Source organism: Triplophysa dalaica, chromosome 8 (genome assembly GCF_015846415.1).
Source record: "Triplophysa dalaica isolate WHDGS20190420 chromosome 8, ASM1584641v1, whole genome shotgun sequence".
Classification (NCBI taxonomy): domain Eukaryota; kingdom Metazoa; phylum Chordata; class Actinopteri; order Cypriniformes; family Nemacheilidae; genus Triplophysa; species Triplophysa dalaica.
In genome coordinates, this window is record NC_079549.1 from 14,025,348 (window position 1) to 14,043,169 (window position 17,822).

Genomic DNA, 17,822 nt, shown 5'->3' on the forward strand with positions numbered 1-17,822 from the left:
TACAAGATTACATAAAAACATATGCAAGTTTTACAGAATGCGGATGTAACTTTGTCAACACTGCCATCTCTGTATATGTATGAAGTAAGCGTTGTGGAAAAACCAGACTACATTATTTTAAATGTAGAATATTCGTAATACCAAGAAAATGCAAGGATTCTGACAGTAGGGCTATGGAAGTGCTTTGTTTTATTCAATCGCGTGATATTTAAAGAAAGCTATTAAACGTTGTGACAGATATCAAGGATATGCGTTGCACCGCATTATCATAAAGAGATGAAGCAGCGCAAGAGAACCCATGAATTCAGTGTCAATCTCTCTCGAGCCGGAGGTCCGGAACAGATGAGAGCGGGACTCTTTCACAGTCACTGATAGGACGAACTCCTCACTCGTGTTGTTTTTGGCAAACTGTTTTAATTTTAGTCTAGTGTTTGTGTCAAGCTGTAGTCACGTTCATACTCTTTTTAGTCTAGTCAAGTTTCAGTCGACTGAAAGTCTGAGCATTTTAGTCTAATTTTAGTCAGAAATATCCATGACCAATTTGATCTAGTTTTAGTCGATGAAAACTGATGATATTTTAGTCTAGGTTTAGTCATCGAAAAATCATGACTATTCACATTTATTTAGTCTCTTTTTAGTAATGCAATTTAATTTAACCCAGTCAATATAGTATAAGAACCTAGTAGTATAGACAAAACGTCTTGGTTACGGATGTAACCTCAGTTCCCTTATAGAGGGAATGAGACGTTAGGTTGAACCGACAGATGGGGTTCACCCTTGAGAACCTACCAACTTCGACTAGTTTAGAATAGGCCAATGAAATTAGCTATTTAAAATTGTCTGCCGGAATCCACCCCCTCACGACTGCTGCAGCGATGGCATGGGTTGTGGCAAGATGGACACATTGTCTCGTTCCCTCTATCAGGGAACTGAGGTTACATCCATAACCAGGACGTTCCCTGATGGAGGGAACGAGACGTTGTGTCGAATCGACAGATGGGGTTCCTATTGAAAACGGCACAGCGCTGTGCCGTATCACAAACTCTAGCAAAGCGACGGTGACTAGCCTGGGCATGTCAGACGTGAGCGCTTTAGCATAATTGTAATCTTCCAGTGGATAGGTAGGTAGGGGGTCCCAGAGCTTTTCGAAAAGGAAGTGAAGCCTCTGCCTTCGGTCCTGGGAAGGTCATGGGTTACCAAGGTGGGAACCAATCATGAAGATACATCATACACTATACCCTGGGTGGAGTGAGCTCTGACTGATAGTGGGCACGGGCGATCTTGGGATCGGTACGCCGTCATGACAGCATCCACAATCCAGTGCGCTACTATCTGTTTGGAGACAGACCTCCCCTTCTGGTGACCTCCAAAACAGACAAAGAGCTGATCAGAGCTCCAGAAGCTCTACTTGTGGTCCAAGTTAAAGCGCAGTGGGCGTAATTGACACAACACTGATAAGTGAACACTGGCCTGCAAGTTCACCACCTGGTCCCGAAGGGAAGTGGTGGGAACCTTGACCACATAGCCAGGCCGGGGTCTCAGAATAGCTCGAAAATCAATGAGCCCGAATTCTAGGCAATCAGGGGACACGGAGAATGCATGTATGTCCTCTACCCTCTAGGTGGATGCGAGCGCCATCAGTTGAACGGTCTTCATCGCAGAATGAGGAAGAGCAGCATCTCCGAGGGGGTCAAAGGGGGGCCTCTTGAGGGTCCCAAGAGGGTATGGAGCGCAGGGGAGGCGAATTCCGCCTTCTCGCATCCCTTAGAAGCCTGATGACCAGGTCGTGCTGTTCCAGAGACCTTCCAGCAACTGGGTCGTGATGAGCGGCAATGGCGGCTACAAACACTTTCAGTGTGGAAGAGGAGAGGTCAGTCTCAAGTCTCTCTTGTAGAAAGGACAGTTTACACTTTCACAGTTACAGAAATTACAGTGTCTAACATCCTGTTTGCGAGATCATACACCTCTTTAATATTATCTTTTGTGATCTCCAATTGACGGATTGAACATCATTTGTGCTGACGTGAATAACATCTTACTGAATTTACGATTAGCCTTATCCAGCACATTTAAATTTGACTTGTTGTCCGGCGCTCTGGTTCCTAGTAAACATTGGACTATGGTGGCTGGTGCCTCTATGTCTTCGTTCCGAACAATAGAATCATAGATAACAAGGGCACATTCAGCAGGTTTCTCACAGCAAAGCTGTTACAGACTGTAATCAGAATGGTTGAGAGATGTTTTGACCTGCGACTATGCCGTCACACAGTCACAAAGTTTCCCAGATGCGAGGATCTTCAATCATCAGTGTTTATTTGTATACCTGATTATATCAGAGGGTATGCATGAGTAAAATATCTAAGACAAATAAGGCAACTGGTATAAACTCTGCTACAAAAAGGGAAGTTCATTTCTTATTCAAAGTGTTGTGACAGTCATTCTTGACAACAGAAGATAGAAACAGAAGCGAGAGAAAATCACTCAGCAATTGAAGATGATTATACTCACACTATTCATTTTGTTTCTAAAGACTTCATGTGTATTTTCTCGGCTTGCAGGAAAATGTTTCGTGGACAGCCATATAGGAGAATCTGTTTTTCAATACCAATGCACGGCATTTTGCGAACAGGTTACTGATGTTAAAGAGGACCTCCGAGACCTTCCGTCAAATTTACGAAATCTCTGCATTGAAATGGATCCGTACTATGTTGGTATTTTGGCTCCTGGCTCATTTTCACACTTATCATCTCTGGAATACCTCAAACTTGATGGATGTTTTTCCAAGATCTCCCCAAAAGCTTTTACTGGGTTGTTAAAACTAACTTCATTATGTTTTGTAGCCATGATGCATGAAGGCTGTTGTGAAGTATCTGTTGATTTCAGTGGACTTCCTTCACTTCAAAACTTGTTTCTTACACAGTACAGTGTGTTATCTATGACACCAAATGTTTTTGATTCAATTCCTCATTTAGAAATATTAAACATAGAGGACGCTTGTTTAAAAGATATTTCTGAGGTTCTGTGTCGACTGGGAAATGTAAAACTACTTAAGTGGTTACATATCTATGGTGAAAATGTAAATCAGCTTCAGTTGCTAAACTGCTCTTTTTTTAACACATCTGACAGTCATGTACCTACTGTTTATAATATTGAAAAGATCAGTTTGAAACTGGAATCAGTAAAGCACATAGACAAGGGGGCTTTGAAAGTTCTGGGAAATTTGTGGGAACTGAGCTTTGGTTTCCGATCAGATTTTCTCAGAGATCTTTCTTTGATTGGAGTAGATCATATCAATAGCTTGCGTTTCAGTGTGCGTTCACTTAACATTGATGAGTTGTGTTACGCAGCAAAGCTGTATTCTATTAAATATATATTTGTTATTTCTAGGACTATACATTTGCCAGCCACAACTATCCCTAAAGACTGTAATGAAGTTGTGGACCTTTGTCTTGAGACATACATTTCATATGAGACTGTAACCCCCTTAAATGTAGATTCAATCTTTCAGATTTTCAGCAACCTTTCAAGATTTGAAGTAGGTGAATATGTGATCAGTTCAAATGATTTCAAATCTCTTTGTTTGTCCTTTCCACTGTCAGTCAAACAGCTCTCCGATATACTTTTACACTCAGTGATAGGTAAGATAATATCGCACCAATTTATATGTTTTACAAATCTTAAACGTTTGAAATTAAGTTCATGTCATATTTCCAGCATCGAAGATTTAGCTTTCATTGGATTAGACAAATTGAAGGATTTAAAGCTCGGTCACAACAGGTTATCTCACATTTATCGAGACACATTCAGTGGTCTATATGAACTGATGTTTTTAGATCTTCAAGGAAATCCTTTAATTCAAATCGAGTCAAATTCGTTTGGACATCTTATTAACCTTCAGACTCTTCTTCTGGGAGATCTACACTTCCCACCAAACATATCACAGATCAAGCTAGATTTATCTGATATATTTGGAGGGATCCCTTATAATCTGAGTAATGTGTTTATTAGTTCAGGCATTAGACCAATGCAGTTGAAGTTTGGAGACGTTACACTGAATCAGAGTCTAGATCTCCAAATCAAAGGTCAATATGTGACAGTTGAGGACTGTCACAGTCCACTCTTGACATCTATAGTTAAACTTCAAATTGATGCTGAATATATCCTCTGTGGAAAGGACTTTATTGGGAAATATGTTAAATCGGTTGTCGAGCTGGAATTCATATCATTGTTCTCAGACAATATTGGTGATTTATCAGTAATCAATGAGCTTGTTCATTTAAAATCCTTAAAGCTGGAATACTTAGATTTATCTAAACAGCCAAATGTGCAAGAAATGTTTCATAATTTAACAAAACTACGAACACTGATGCTGATAAACTGCAGAATTTTATTTTTGGATGGAAGTCTTACAAAGGACTTGAAGGCACTGACAGGTCTGGTGTTTACAACCCAGAGTTATGTGAACATTCTTCAAAACTTTGTTGAACATCTTACAAGTTTAAAAAAACTTCGTCTCCTGGGACTTCGTCTTCACTGTAGTTGTGATGAAGCTTGGTTGGTCTCATGGGTGAAGGACAACAGGCAGGTGCAGATTGTTATTATCGAGCCCACCATGGAAGAAATACAGTGTCATGATGAAATTGAACTACTCAACTTTGTTCATTACGTCCAGGAGAACTGCTCGTTCAATTTAGAATTTGTACTCTTTGCCTCAACATCTGCTTTTTTGTATTTGTTTATTTTTGTCGTATTGTCATATCAGTTTGCAGGGCAATACATAAAGCCATTCTATCACATTGCCAGCGGATGGTTCCGAGAGGCCTTACGTAAACATGGCAAAAAGCAATACAGGTACGATGTTTTTGTCTCATACAGCAGTAAAGATGAACGCTGGGTCATGGAAGAACTTCTTCCAAACTTGGAGCAGCGTGGCCCTCCATTCCTCAGTCTCTGTTTGCACGGTCGGGACTTTCAGTTGGGACAAGACATTGTGGAAAACATCACAGACAGCATCTATGCAAGTCGCCGAACTCTTTGTCTTGTCAGTCGTAACTACATCCGTAGCAGCTGGTGTTCTTTGGAGATGCGTCTGGGCACCTACAGACTCCAGGTTGAACAGAAAGACATTCTTATCCTGGTCTTCCTAGAAAATATTCCATCTCGCCTGCTATCCTCTCATCATAGGTTGGCCCGACTGGTAAAAACGAGGACTTATCTAGACTGGCCACTGGACCCTGAGATGCACGAGGCATTCTGGGAAAGGTTGTGGAGTAAACTGAGCTCTGATAAAAGTAACTAGACAAGATTTTACAAAAAAATATATTACTTGATGCCTACTGTTTCATACCGTTACAAAATGACTTTCTATATTTGAGGACTATACCGCAGACATGTGTTTTTGTTTATTTATGTTTATAAAGTGAAACAGGGTAGCATGGCCTGTTTATTAACTTTTAAGATTTACATAAAATAAATATATTATTTGGTTGATTAAAAGGTAAACTCCTTTCTTATGGGTCACATTATAATCCTGCATTCTGTCATAGTCATACATCTGTACAGGGTGAATGTAGGCTACAGATAAAACAATCCTTGGTAAATAGAGAAACTACCAAAACCTTCTCTTCCTGATAATAATCACACCCAAACTATTTTTGAACGTGTAAATAAGATCTGTATGCAGCAGATGTACTTCAGCTCTTGTCTATTTGCAGATCTGTCTCATACCATCTCAAAATGAATAACTTCCTCATTTGGATGGACTTCGATTAAAACAAGTTTGTGTGGAAAATACAATGTGCCAGTGATGGCCAGCAAAACTTTTACATTATTAGATTAGATTAGAAAAATGTATTAATCCCTGTGAGGGGAAATTAATTTGACACCATTTCACAATACAAAAGACATAGCAAACAATGGGCATCGATACAAGATACAAAAAACCTAACAGCAGTGGGTATAAAAGACCTTCTAAAACACTCTGTAGAGCACTGAGGCATTACCAATTTACCACTAAATGAGTTTAAATCCACTAAAAATACTATGCAGTGGATGATCTCCATAAAACACAATCACTCATATTTTGCTCTAGTTCTTTTTACAACTATAATCTCAAATTAATCAGGAGTAAAGCCTATCACCAAACCAGCCCTCCTGATTAAATAATTAATCCTATTTTTATCATCCACTGCAATACTGCTCCCCAACACAGCACTGCAAAGAACCACACACTGGCTAAAATGACCTGATTAAAAAACACACAGAGAAGATTCCTGTCAATCCCTACAGAGCCCAACTTCTACAGTAAGATTCTCGACTGTGCCTTTTTTAAATGATCTTTAATATTCATCTTCCAATTCAGATGGCCATCCAGGTACACACCAATGTATTTATATGATTGAACAATCTCAATATTCTGACCTCTAATTGTCACTGGTAGTATAGGTTCCTTATTACGTCTAAACTTTTTTGTTTTTCAACTTTAAAAAGTTTTCTTCACACCATAAATTAAATAAATCAACCTCTCTTCTATAGTCTGCATCCTTACCTTGATAAGTCCTAAAAGGGCTGTATCATCTGAAAATGTCTGTAAACTACACAATAGATATTAATGCCTGTAGTTCAAGGTATTTTGGGAAAATAAGAATGGGGATAAAACTGTTCCCTCTGGAGCACCTGTTTTGTTCTTTATATTAGATAAATTGACATCCAGCCTGATAAACTGGGACCAACATAAAAGATAATCCAATACCCACATGATAGTTCCACTATGTAAATTACAGTGCAACCATTTTTCAGCTAAAACATGTGGTTGTATTGTTTTAAATGCACTAGAAAATAAAATAAAATCTTAAACGAACAAGCCGTTGTTTCCAGATGACTATAAATATTGTGTAACATAAATAGTATTGCATCATCCACCTCTATATTTCTCCTATAAGCAAATTGTAAAGATGACATCGGGCTACTAAAGTATGATGATCTTTTCGAAGCATTTCATTACATGCCATGTTAACGCTTTAGGTTCTTAAAATTATTTAAACTTTGATCCACATTACTTTTTTGAATTAGGAAAGGAAAAAGACAATGTTTTCCATATCATAGGTATTTTTGATGAAGACAGAGACAAATAGAAAATAGAATGGAGAACTAAACACAGTTGATCAGCACAGACCTTGAGCGTCCATGGATGTATACCATCTGGGCCTGCAGCTTTGTTGGTTTTAATGTACTTAAGGAACTAGAGAACCTCGTTGACATTAATAACAATTGTTGGATTTATTTCCAAATTATTGCTCTGTGCTGAATAATCTCATTCACATCCGCTCACACCACGGGAAATGTGCAAAATACGTTTAGAAATGTAATTTGTGATATTAGATTAGATTCAACTTTATTGTCATTACACATATACAAGTACAGTGTAACGAAACGTAGTTAGGTCTAACTACATATAGATCTTTGCGATCACTCTGTGTCCATAAATGATTGCTCCTTTATGAAAAAGGGACTGCAAACAGCTCTTAAATTTTATATAAATAGTCATTTATTCCTCTAGTGATTTGTTATTTAATGTCATCGTACACTGCCGAGTTTGTCCAAAAACATGGCAGCGACTGCCCAGAATGCACAATGACGTAGATTGCCAAGCTCTATTTAGCTACTAGACAATATTCAATATGTTTTTACTACATGCTGTGAATCTGAAGAAAATAAAATCTACTCTGCACCACAACCCAACATCTGATATGGATGAATTATATTACCCCTTTTAAAACAACATTTATCAACATTCTTTAATATATCTTCTATTATGTTCTGCAGAAGAAGTCATACAGATTTGAAATGACAAGAGGGTAAATAAACAGAATATAAATTTTTTATTGAACTATCCCTTTATTTTCAAATACTACATATACCATATGTAGTACATAAAAATTTGTTTTATGTTCACATTTGCTGTGGTCTGTAAAAAAATCTTCATACATCTAACAACCTAAAATCCAATGGATGCAAAAATATCATCAATGTCATTCTTGGGCAACTTCACTGGTTTCTGCATGACAGTCTGCAAATGCATTTTGTCCTCCTCACAAGTAGATGACACATTACGTCCAGACACCTCTTGTTGATCCACTGTGCTGCAGTTCCTCCTGTTCTTTAATGACACAGCAAACGATTCTTTAACAGTCTTAGAGCTCATTCTTGCAAACGCAGATTGTCTGGTAGTTCTGTGGCTTGTCATGAATGCTCTAATGGAAGTTCTGCGGTGCCACCGCATTCTCCAAATAGCAGAAAAGGAACTGGAACATTTTAGTGAAACATTCTTCTGAAGCATCATCATCTTTTGAGCTTTTAACTTAAACGTCTTTAATCTCTTCTCCACCCTGGGATTCAAAGAATTAGGACTTTATTAGAAATGAAACTTAAACTTTTAAGGCAACCATTTAACTTATTTTTAGAGTTAATTAAAATTAAAAATATTAGTCAACAACAAGTTTGCACTAATTTCAGTGAGTTAACTAATATTTTTTAAGTTGAATTATCTCATAATTGTATGGCAACCAGGTCACTTATTTTTTGTGACCAACAATTAAAGGCACAGTGTTTTTTTTGTGACTGATAAAGACGAAAATGCATACACTGTACAAAGGAAGTATGATAAATATGTGCAAACAAACACATATTTGGCTACAGTATATAAAGAATATTTTACTGTACCTGATGCCATCAGCTTCCAGACTTTCCATTCTCAAAGACTTCAGGAGTAAGTAGGACACACGCTTACGCTCTTGATGTAATTTACAGCTCCTACACCAGTGTATTACTTCCTTTAGCTGGGCTGTCATGTTGCTAAAGGATGACACCTTCCGCAGCAAGTTCACTAACTTTCTCTTTTGAGAGACTCCAACTTGGCGGGAGCTATCCAATTTTGCCCCTTGAGACATAATCTTTAAAAAAAAACACAGACAGAAATGTTAGTATAAAAGCAGAAAAACAAATGCTCAGACTCTTTGTACCAATCACTGACGTCATGGAAATGGACCAAATACCTGTTTCATTGGTTTGCAAGGTTGTTGAAGCATAGCTTTTATGTCCAGTCCATAGGATGAGATTTCTGGAGAATTTCAGGCAAATATATGTGTATAGCACACATATTTACATATAAAAGCAGAGAAACATTAACAAAATAAACCACACTGGCCAAAAAAGCCCCAAATACCTGGTCGTTGCTGTAGGACTGCTGTTCCCAGATCTATACTAGAGCCTTCATAGTGATCAGAAGTTAATACTGGGATCATCCCTCTCTCCTCTTGTCCCTTGTCCTCCTCCCTTTCAGTCTTCTCAAAAAGCCTGCCAAGAATAGAAAACTGGTGCTTTTTATGCCATCTTGAGGCCCATGATGGTTTTGTAAAGTCATCTTCTATTGGCAGATCAGGGTGTGAATGGAACAGAAAGTCTTTGAGGTTCCCAGGCAGGGTAAAGTCTGTGAGGTAGCCCATGGACTGGGACTGCCTCACCATCATGAGCAGTTCAATGGTTCGTCCATACATGGGGATGAGGGCTCTCAAAATGCCTCTGAAGAAGACCCTAAAATTATATATAGAGAAATAAATAAAAAATATATATAGAGAGAGAGAAGGGCACATTAGACTGGTATTTCTATTATTAAAGTCAAATCATTATTATTATCAGCATTGGCATATTACACTAAATAAGTAAACTCACCAGAGGCGACTTAACATGCTGGTTATTACCACATTCAGGACAATGAATTCACCCAGGTGCAGGTGTTGTCGTGTCCGCCTAAACGGGGTGTCAAGGACCAGAGCAATGTAGTTTCTGAGATCCCAACAAAATTACACAAAATGAAAAACTTTTTGAAAGTTACTTCATACGTTTTAAACAAAACTCTAAAGCCCGGTTTCACAGTTTAGCTTTATCCAAGATTATGCCTTAGTTGAATTAAGATATTTATGTCGCTTTTATAAAAACGCCTAATAAGAATACATTACTGGTGTGCCTCTTGAGACAAAACAATGGCAGATTATTTTAAGATATTTCTGGGCAAGTTATATTCAGGTAAAACAGGCTACACATGAATTTTATTCAGGACTAGCCTTAAATGACCCATAGGATGAAAGTCACATATTTTCTGTGTTTAGTGCTATAATCGGGTCCCTGGTGCATCTAGCAACCCAGAAAATGTAAAAAACAAGATCCCAGTAACTGAGTTTGGGAAAGCCTTTTCTGCAAGCATGTGAGAATTCGAGCCATTCAGATTTCACGACGCAGGCTCTTATTATAATATTACCGCCCCTTAATCTACACAATTCCACCCACGGCGCTGCCCCCATTGTTTTTTCACAAAACAGGCAGTGTTCTTGACGCCATGGCTAAAGTTTGTGGACAACATGCAATATAGTCACTGCACAAATTCCTAACCAGAGTAGAGACAGGAGTGGGTTTATTTGATCTTTTGTGGAAATCCCTAAGAAACCATAAGTAAAAACCTGCTTGTTTGCACGAATCACTTCAAGCCGTAGTGCTTTATCAACCTGGATACGCTTCAAAGTTGGGCACTTGGTGTTTAGCTTTATGTATGTTTATACGCTGGACGGAAGGGGGCCGGGGTGCGCTGTAACTCATTATTATTTATAGAGACATGCACCATAGCGGGTTGCTGTGAGCAGAGCTGTTTTTGACGAGGCAAAAAGGATTTGTTTACACAGCCATCGAGTGTTTTTTAGCAAAATATGTTCCAAACAACAACAGCCTTGTCTGTGAAACCTGGCCTAAAAGTCAGTGCATATGCCTGTGCTTCAACCCATATGAGGCCAAATAAGAGTGACTCTGTAATGAAAATGAAGGATACAGGAACGCTTTGGTGCACCGTTCCAGTGTTCGAGCTAGCAGGCTGGAGGCACCAAGAAGTTTAAGACAGATCCACTCCAACATGGGCTGACTGGGAACGTCACACTCACCAACATCTGTTCCAGCATCCCTACACAAAAACATCATTTCAAAAATACGAAATAATAAACCTATATTACTGAAAAATATTACAGTAAGCCCACACCTAACCTCTGATGTTTGTTTGGACACAATTCGGTCAGGTCTTCTATCGCTCCTTGTAACTTCATCTCTTTCAAGCGGTTTATGCATTGTTCGACCTGCAGATAATACAAATAATATTTTGAATATCATATTATGAGCTAAAGTGTATAAAACATTATACAATGTATGAATACAAAAATTAAGTCACTGAGTTCCCACCTGCTTTAAGGATCGAAAAGGCTTGTGTTGTCTGAAGCTATTGTTCAAGATGTAAAGTAATTCATACATCACACGGATTTCTGTCTGCAGGACTTCGCTGCATAACAGTGTCAACGCTCTCTTACAGTCAGCAAGCAGACGTTCAATCAGGACACCTTAAGAGAGACATTATTACAAGACAAAATATTTTCCCACTTTTAAAAGGCCAATGATCATTTAGTGGCCGAGTACGCAGCTGTGCGCATTTTTTCACGAGCTTTAAAGTCACATGTGGGAACCATGCGTTTTATATCAGCTGCAGCGAGGCGAACTGTTATTTTGTCTTATATGTGCACAACAGAAAATGTGTCGTATTTAATATATGGAGACATACCTGTTGTATCGGTAAATGCGATTCGACTTGAAGAAACAGCGCTTGGAAATGGAATATGAACTTTATTCCAGGGTTCCTGCGCCATGTTTACAGACTGTCTGTCGAGGAGTGATAACCAACCAATCATACGCTAGCTCGTGTGAATGCGTCATAGTTCCTAAAAGGTACATGCACAGCTTTTATACTCCGTTCAAGCGTTTTACTCACTATTTTTTCTCCTCTCAATAATGATCAAATAAAATGTATTAATAAGTGGACACAAATACAGCAAATATATGAAGAGTTTGATTCCAAAATGAGATAAATCCGTTTTAAAACAATTTAAAAAATCATGTTTTATTGTATTTTATTTTGTTAAATTAGCTGTATTTTTTTAGTTATTATGACTTAAATCAATCTGCAGTTTCATTTCAATTGGAATGCATAATAAAAACAAGATTTAAAAAAAGTCTAAACGTAGTTGGGTCAATGACGTGTTTTGTGTCCAAATTCATTATTTTCCTAAAAAGTATTTGAATAAATACATGTCATATATCAAATGGATCTACAATATGTCCTTTATAAGAAACCCTTTTCATTTTATTGAAATTCAATAGATTTTTTGAGTTTTGGTGTTTGAAAGACCAAAAATGTCAGGTGGTGCGACCGTCCGAACATACAAACAGAGAACAAAACTGAGAAATAAATGTTAATTTTCTCAATAAAATTCTTAATAAAATATTTTGGCATGATTTTATGTTAAATTTCTTATATATGAGGGGAAAAATACTCAGTGCTAAATACATTAAATGTATATTATTTTAAATTAATATATGGTCGCACCACCTGACATTTTCTTATTTGTCATTGACCCAGTTATCTCTCGCGCACCTTCTCCGGATCTGTTCCACCTATGTGGAATGATCTACCTGCTGCTACAAGACCTGCAGATTCTGTAGCCATCTTTAAGAAATGTCTAAAAACACATCTCTTCCGTCAACATCTGAGTGATCTGTTCTAACTCTATTTTCTTCTCTACTCTTTAAAAAAATAATATGAATGAATGAATGGTTCTGTATACTGTGTTAGGTTATATGAGACCAGTCTTCTTTTTTGATTGCACTTATGCTTTTGTTGTCCTTATGCTGTCCGTATTGCTTCCATTACCTACCCCACCTGTAAGTCGCTTTGGATAAAAGCGTCTGCTAAATGACTAAATGTAAATCTCATTTTGTAAACAAACTCTTCATATACAAATTATTTTTGTAAGGGCAATGATATTATTATTTGTATTTTTGTTAACGCAATGATATTACTTAACACTCTAAACCTATCGTTATGTACACGGGCCGACTTTAAACCAGCAAAAAGAAGCATAAAATAAACTCAAAAGCAAGTCATTTGATTAATTAATGAGGATTTATTTAATTTTAAAAGTAAAAAAAGATTCTACATATAAAGGAGAGATATGCAAGATATTCATAAAAATAATAAAAATGTATATTAATGTAATTTATGTTCTAGTATCCATGAAATGATCTGTGAATTCACTTCCTCGGAGACTGATTCTTCAGTTCTTCCACGTACTGCAAGTCCATGGCTCGCACCCTTGACCCAGTGAACACCAATGGGGCACTGCATTAACTTTATAACATTTTCCAGAAGTTTCTGAAAAAATAAAATGATACTCTGCTTATTTTGGTGTCATCAGAAAAGAAACAATAAAACTGGCCCTTAAATGCAGTGCTCCAGCAAACCTGGGGAGTTTATGAGAAGTTACAAGGAACAAAATAATGGTACAAATATTAAATCTTCAACAGGAAAAACATTGAGATCACTATTTCAAATTTATAATCCCAGACCGCCAAAATCTTCACATTCAACTTCACCTGTTCACACATGGTGTCTGCTGTGCCAGAAACAAACAGCACAGGAGTGTGGGACAATGCAAGGAGGTCTTGGCTTCTCTGAATGTGTGTGTGCGTTTTTCCTGGTGGATGCAGTGGGAATGATAAACACAAAAGACCCTGCACTGCATCCTCTTGCTCAGCACACATGACTCTACCCACTGCAACGGCTGCACGAGCACCCATAGAACGGCCTGGAAACATGTAATTATACACATTCACACATTTCACAGAAATAAAGACCCTACATACCAACCCAGCGGGCACCTCGATGTCAATTTGACGTCAAATTTCAGACAAGATTTGATCAAGATGGTGCACCACATCATTTCAAATTCAAATCATACATTAAATTCTTCAAGGTTTTTAATGAGGTGAAAATATGAGGTTTATCCCATACTGAAATTGGTTAATGTAAGTATAGCCCAATATGTTTGACATTGAAATGACGTCAAATCAACGTTGCATTATAGGCATTCATTTGATGTTGTATTGACATCATATTGACATCAATGTAAATCCAGTTGAAATAGCATTTTTCTTCTAACTGGCCCCTCAAAATGCATCTATTTGTCACATCTTTTGAAGCAGTTGTTGGATTTGTACATGAAAGTGGACTGCTGTAACTTCTGTGGTAAAAAACACTTTTTTTAAAAGTATGTAAATACTCATGCTGAAATAAAAGGAAACAGTGATTGTTAAATTTTACAAGAAAATATACTGATTTGCCAATAATACATTCAGATGTAATTACAATTTAAAATATTAAAAACAAAAGCAGCATTTTTGCTGTAACCCCACATAAAGTAGTTTCCTTATTTTGGTTATTTATAGTGATATTATATTACTGTAAAATTAGAAAAACATTGCTGTAATTGAAAATACTCATAAAATTGTAATACCTTATAATGTATGTACCATTTTTACAGTATTACAACTTCATGTTCATTTAAGTCAAAAAACTCTTATAACTTTTTTATTATTTTTTATAAATTTTTATTTTTCCTTAATTTTTATTAATAATCATTAATTAATCATTAATTTTATTATGAAAAATGTTGGGCCTACAATGCCCATTCATTCTCTGTAGTTTTAATGCCCATTTATTATCTGTCTTATGTATTTCTTAATACCACCTTAGACGGCGCCATGGCCTATTTCACATTTCCGGGTTTCTCAGCAGCTGAAGTTAGTGAATGGACTACAACAATTAATTTATTTTTTGTGTGAAATTTGATGCAAATGTAGTATAACATATTATTTTATACATACACGTAAAAATATAAAATTTATAAAAATATTTGGAGGATTTACTACGTTGACCGTTGAAACGTACGTCATCACGTCTTGCGTAGAGGCCAGTGTTTGCTATGCGGTCGAAGCATTGGAGAAGGTTGTCGCTTTTTATCAGGTGAGTAATAAACATCTCATGAAATAAAAAATACGATATATATTGGGTAACTTTGAAAACCTAGAAGATTGTGTTTTGATGAAATATATGACTTGGCGATATATTAGAATCTGGTGAGTTGAAATATCCCGCCAGAAGTACCGTGAAGATTTCTGAGGTTATGTTAATGTGCGATCCATTAAGCGTGTAACGTTGAGTTAACGATTTAGAAATGTCAGTGAGTAATGTTAGTTTTGCAATTAATATTCGGATAAAATAAAAATGCCCTCATTTGAATCTCTTTACCGATGCTATGCGACAAAGCGAAACATACCCATAATTATAATTCATAATTTGATACACACTGATGAAGTGTTCTAAAATGTCCTGGTAGATGGTCCACTGTGTCAAGCAGGACCAGCCCACACTACTAAAGGTACCAAAAGCTGGTTCAATGACAATTTGTGTTACTGTGCTCAAAGGAAAACTTCTCAGCTGTTCTGGTCACTTAGTTGTATTGTTCAACAATCTTAACAATCATTGAATACTGATATGGTTGTCTTTTTTTTCAGAATTCTTACAAACAAATTGATGTCAACAATGAATATGGATGGCTCAGGAATGAAGAAGGCCTTTGGAAAACACGGCTATGTCGTGTTATAATAGGTACTACATTACTTTTCTTGTATGATTAGAGGATGTAGTGTCTATCAACATATGCTACATTTTAAGTAAATTAAACATGTAATGCTTAAATTACAATCTTATCTTAGTAAACTGACACATTTAAAACATTTAACAACTCTTAAATATTTGCAAGTAGTGCACATTTCTAAATTTAACAGATACTTATTTAAACCTGGGAACATCTTAGTGTTAATAAACATTTAAGAGCAGCAACTTGCATTAACTTCTATGTACAAGTGATGGTTGCTGAAAAATGTTAGGTATATTTTAATGTCTTAAAAGGTGTGCTAATTGTGGTTTCATCTTCATTTAGGTGCACTACAGCAGTCCAAACCTTCATTATCAGAGGCTGAAATAAAAAAATACAGCTAAAAAATCTCCGGTCTGCTCCCGATAGATGTGGGGGTATGGGACGACAAAAGGGGAAATCGGCGATTGATGTGTGTTCAGATTCTGAATAAGTAGGCCTTAAGCCAATTGTTTATCAAAATTATTTTTGTTCATTTGGGATATGATCTGGGAAAACCCATCACATGGTGAAATAAAAAATACTGGTTTTAGTATCATATGAAAGCTATTAAGCCCTTTCCAAAACTGTTTTTATTTAATTTACAAATTGTTTTTATGGAGTGGGTGGTCTAGTGGGTTAAACCACTGAACTGGTAAATCAAAAGGTTGCTGGTTCTATCCTAGTAGCCACCACCACTGTGTCCTTGAGCAAGACACTTTACTCCCCGTTGCTCCAGGGGGATTGTCCCTGTAATAAGTGCACTGTAAGTCGCTTTGGATAAAAGCGTCTGCTAAATAACTACACGTAAATGTAAATGTTTTTAACAAATGGAAAGGGCTTGAGAGCTTTCATATGATATCAAAACCTGTAATATGTACAATTTTGTCATGTGATGGCTTTTTCCAGATCACTTAATATTTATATATCAATTTAAATGTTAATATTTAATTAAAAAGTAATTCAAGGAGGATTTTATATTTATTAGTGGTTTAAGAACATTTTAAATTTCTGGAATTGTAGCTGATTGTATTTAATAAAACATGTCTTACATTAAGTACTGTTGTTTCATTATTTATTGGTCTAGAATAGGACATCAATTTGTTAAAAAATGTAAAAGAAATTGCTAATCAAATTAACGTCAAAACTTGATGTCAATTTGATGTCAAATTTTGACATCGATTTGATTTGCATTTTTGACCAATTCTTTGATGCCGATGTTTGACGTCAATTTGATGTCTATTTAACATCAATTGCCCACTGGGAAAATAACAACTGCTGATCTTTCAGTTCCCCTTTAAAAAATATGTTTATCTGAGAGACAGGAAGACCTACCTCCGAGAAAAATACTATTTGGTGTATAGCTCTCATGAGCTTTTAAGTAATCCTGTTTAGTAAAAATAAAAATTAATTAAGGTGTCAGGTTATGTATTTAATTTAGTGTACAATGTGTGCTTATGTCTGTACAATGCGCTTATAATATGGAAAAATAAATGCTTACTACAGCAGCTCTGTATGCTCTGATTCTGTATGCCAGATTCAGTCCTTTGCAGGTGAAGCGCAGGCACACAACACCTGAACAGGCGAGAGCACGCGCCACGGTCTCCAGATGAGAGATGTGCATGTCACCCCCCGCGCCGTGCGTCAACACCACGGCTGCACGCAACGCGGTGACGTCAGCGGGAAGAGTAAACACGCCGTCCAGCGGTTTTTGCTCGAATGGGATTCTTACATTCTCCTGCGATATTACAACATATTAAACATCTTCAAAAAAAGATTTTAATTCAAAATCAGATTTTAATTCAAATTTAAATCTTAAAAAAATGACATTTGGTTATGTTATATTGTGTAGCTGGACATTTAGTATTTTATAATAATCAGTAAATCATTTTGTCATTGTATAAGTATTATACGCTGACTGCTATTTGTTTGTTTTTAATGTGTCTATATGGAGAATTACCTCAGAAAACTCCATCACGAAGAAAGATGAGTAGTAGAAACAACTCTTACACGTGCAGCTAAGTTTGTGGAAACTGGATCATGTTGTTATTGTACTGCGCCATCTAGTGTTTAGGAGAGAACTTGCCTAACTTTGTCTAAACGTTAAAGTTACCTTCCCTAATTCATTTTTACATTTAGATTTAGTCATTTAGCAGACGTCTTTATCCAAAGCAAACGGTAATATAAAATTCAGCCAGGCAA

The 17,822-nt window shown here is 36.7% G+C and overlaps 3 protein-coding genes and 1 long non-coding RNA gene across 4 annotated transcripts; 2 read left to right on the top strand and 2 right to left on the bottom strand.

Moving 5' to 3' along the window:
• Positions 1-1,599: 1,599 nt before the first annotated feature.
• Positions 1,600-5,380, top strand: LOC130427605 (toll-like receptor 13). Its single transcript, XM_056755150.1, has 3 exons — positions 1,600-1,722; positions 1,769-1,870; positions 2,459-5,380. The coding sequence occupies exons 1-3, from the start codon at positions 1,600-1,602 to the stop codon at positions 5,297-5,299; spliced, it is 3,066 nt and encodes a 1,021-aa protein (XP_056611128.1). The 3' UTR covers positions 5,300-5,380.
• Positions 5,381-7,857: 2,477 nt separating this feature from the next.
• On the bottom strand, positions 7,858-11,769 carry nepro (nucleolus and neural progenitor protein). Its single transcript, XM_056755066.1, has 9 exons — positions 11,651-11,769; positions 11,278-11,432; positions 11,086-11,174; positions 10,877-11,005; positions 9,730-9,807; positions 9,224-9,591; positions 9,054-9,118; positions 8,722-8,951; positions 7,858-8,387 (listed from the first exon to the last, which is right to left on the bottom strand). The coding sequence occupies exons 1-9, from the start codon at positions 11,733-11,735 to the stop codon at positions 7,997-7,999; spliced, it is 1,590 nt and encodes a 529-aa protein (XP_056611044.1). The 5' UTR covers positions 11,736-11,769; the 3' UTR covers positions 7,858-7,996.
• Positions 11,770-13,026: 1,257 nt separating this feature from the next.
• On the bottom strand, positions 13,027-17,644 carry tex30 (testis expressed 30). The gene is made up of 5 exons (XM_056755033.1): positions 17,581-17,644; positions 17,122-17,358; positions 16,956-17,007; positions 13,519-13,730; positions 13,027-13,297 (listed from the first exon to the last, which is right to left on the bottom strand). Exons 1-5 carry the CDS (start codon positions 17,593-17,595, stop codon positions 13,133-13,135), a joined length of 681 nt encoding a protein of 226 aa, XP_056611011.1. The 5' UTR covers positions 17,596-17,644; the 3' UTR covers positions 13,027-13,132.
• LOC130427121 (uncharacterized) lies at positions 14,695-16,677 on the top strand. Its single transcript, XR_008907285.1, has 3 exons — positions 14,695-14,947; positions 15,499-15,592; positions 15,927-16,677. It is a non-coding gene; the product is annotated as an uncharacterized LOC130427121 (long non-coding RNA).
• Positions 17,645-17,822: the final 178 nt, after the last annotated feature.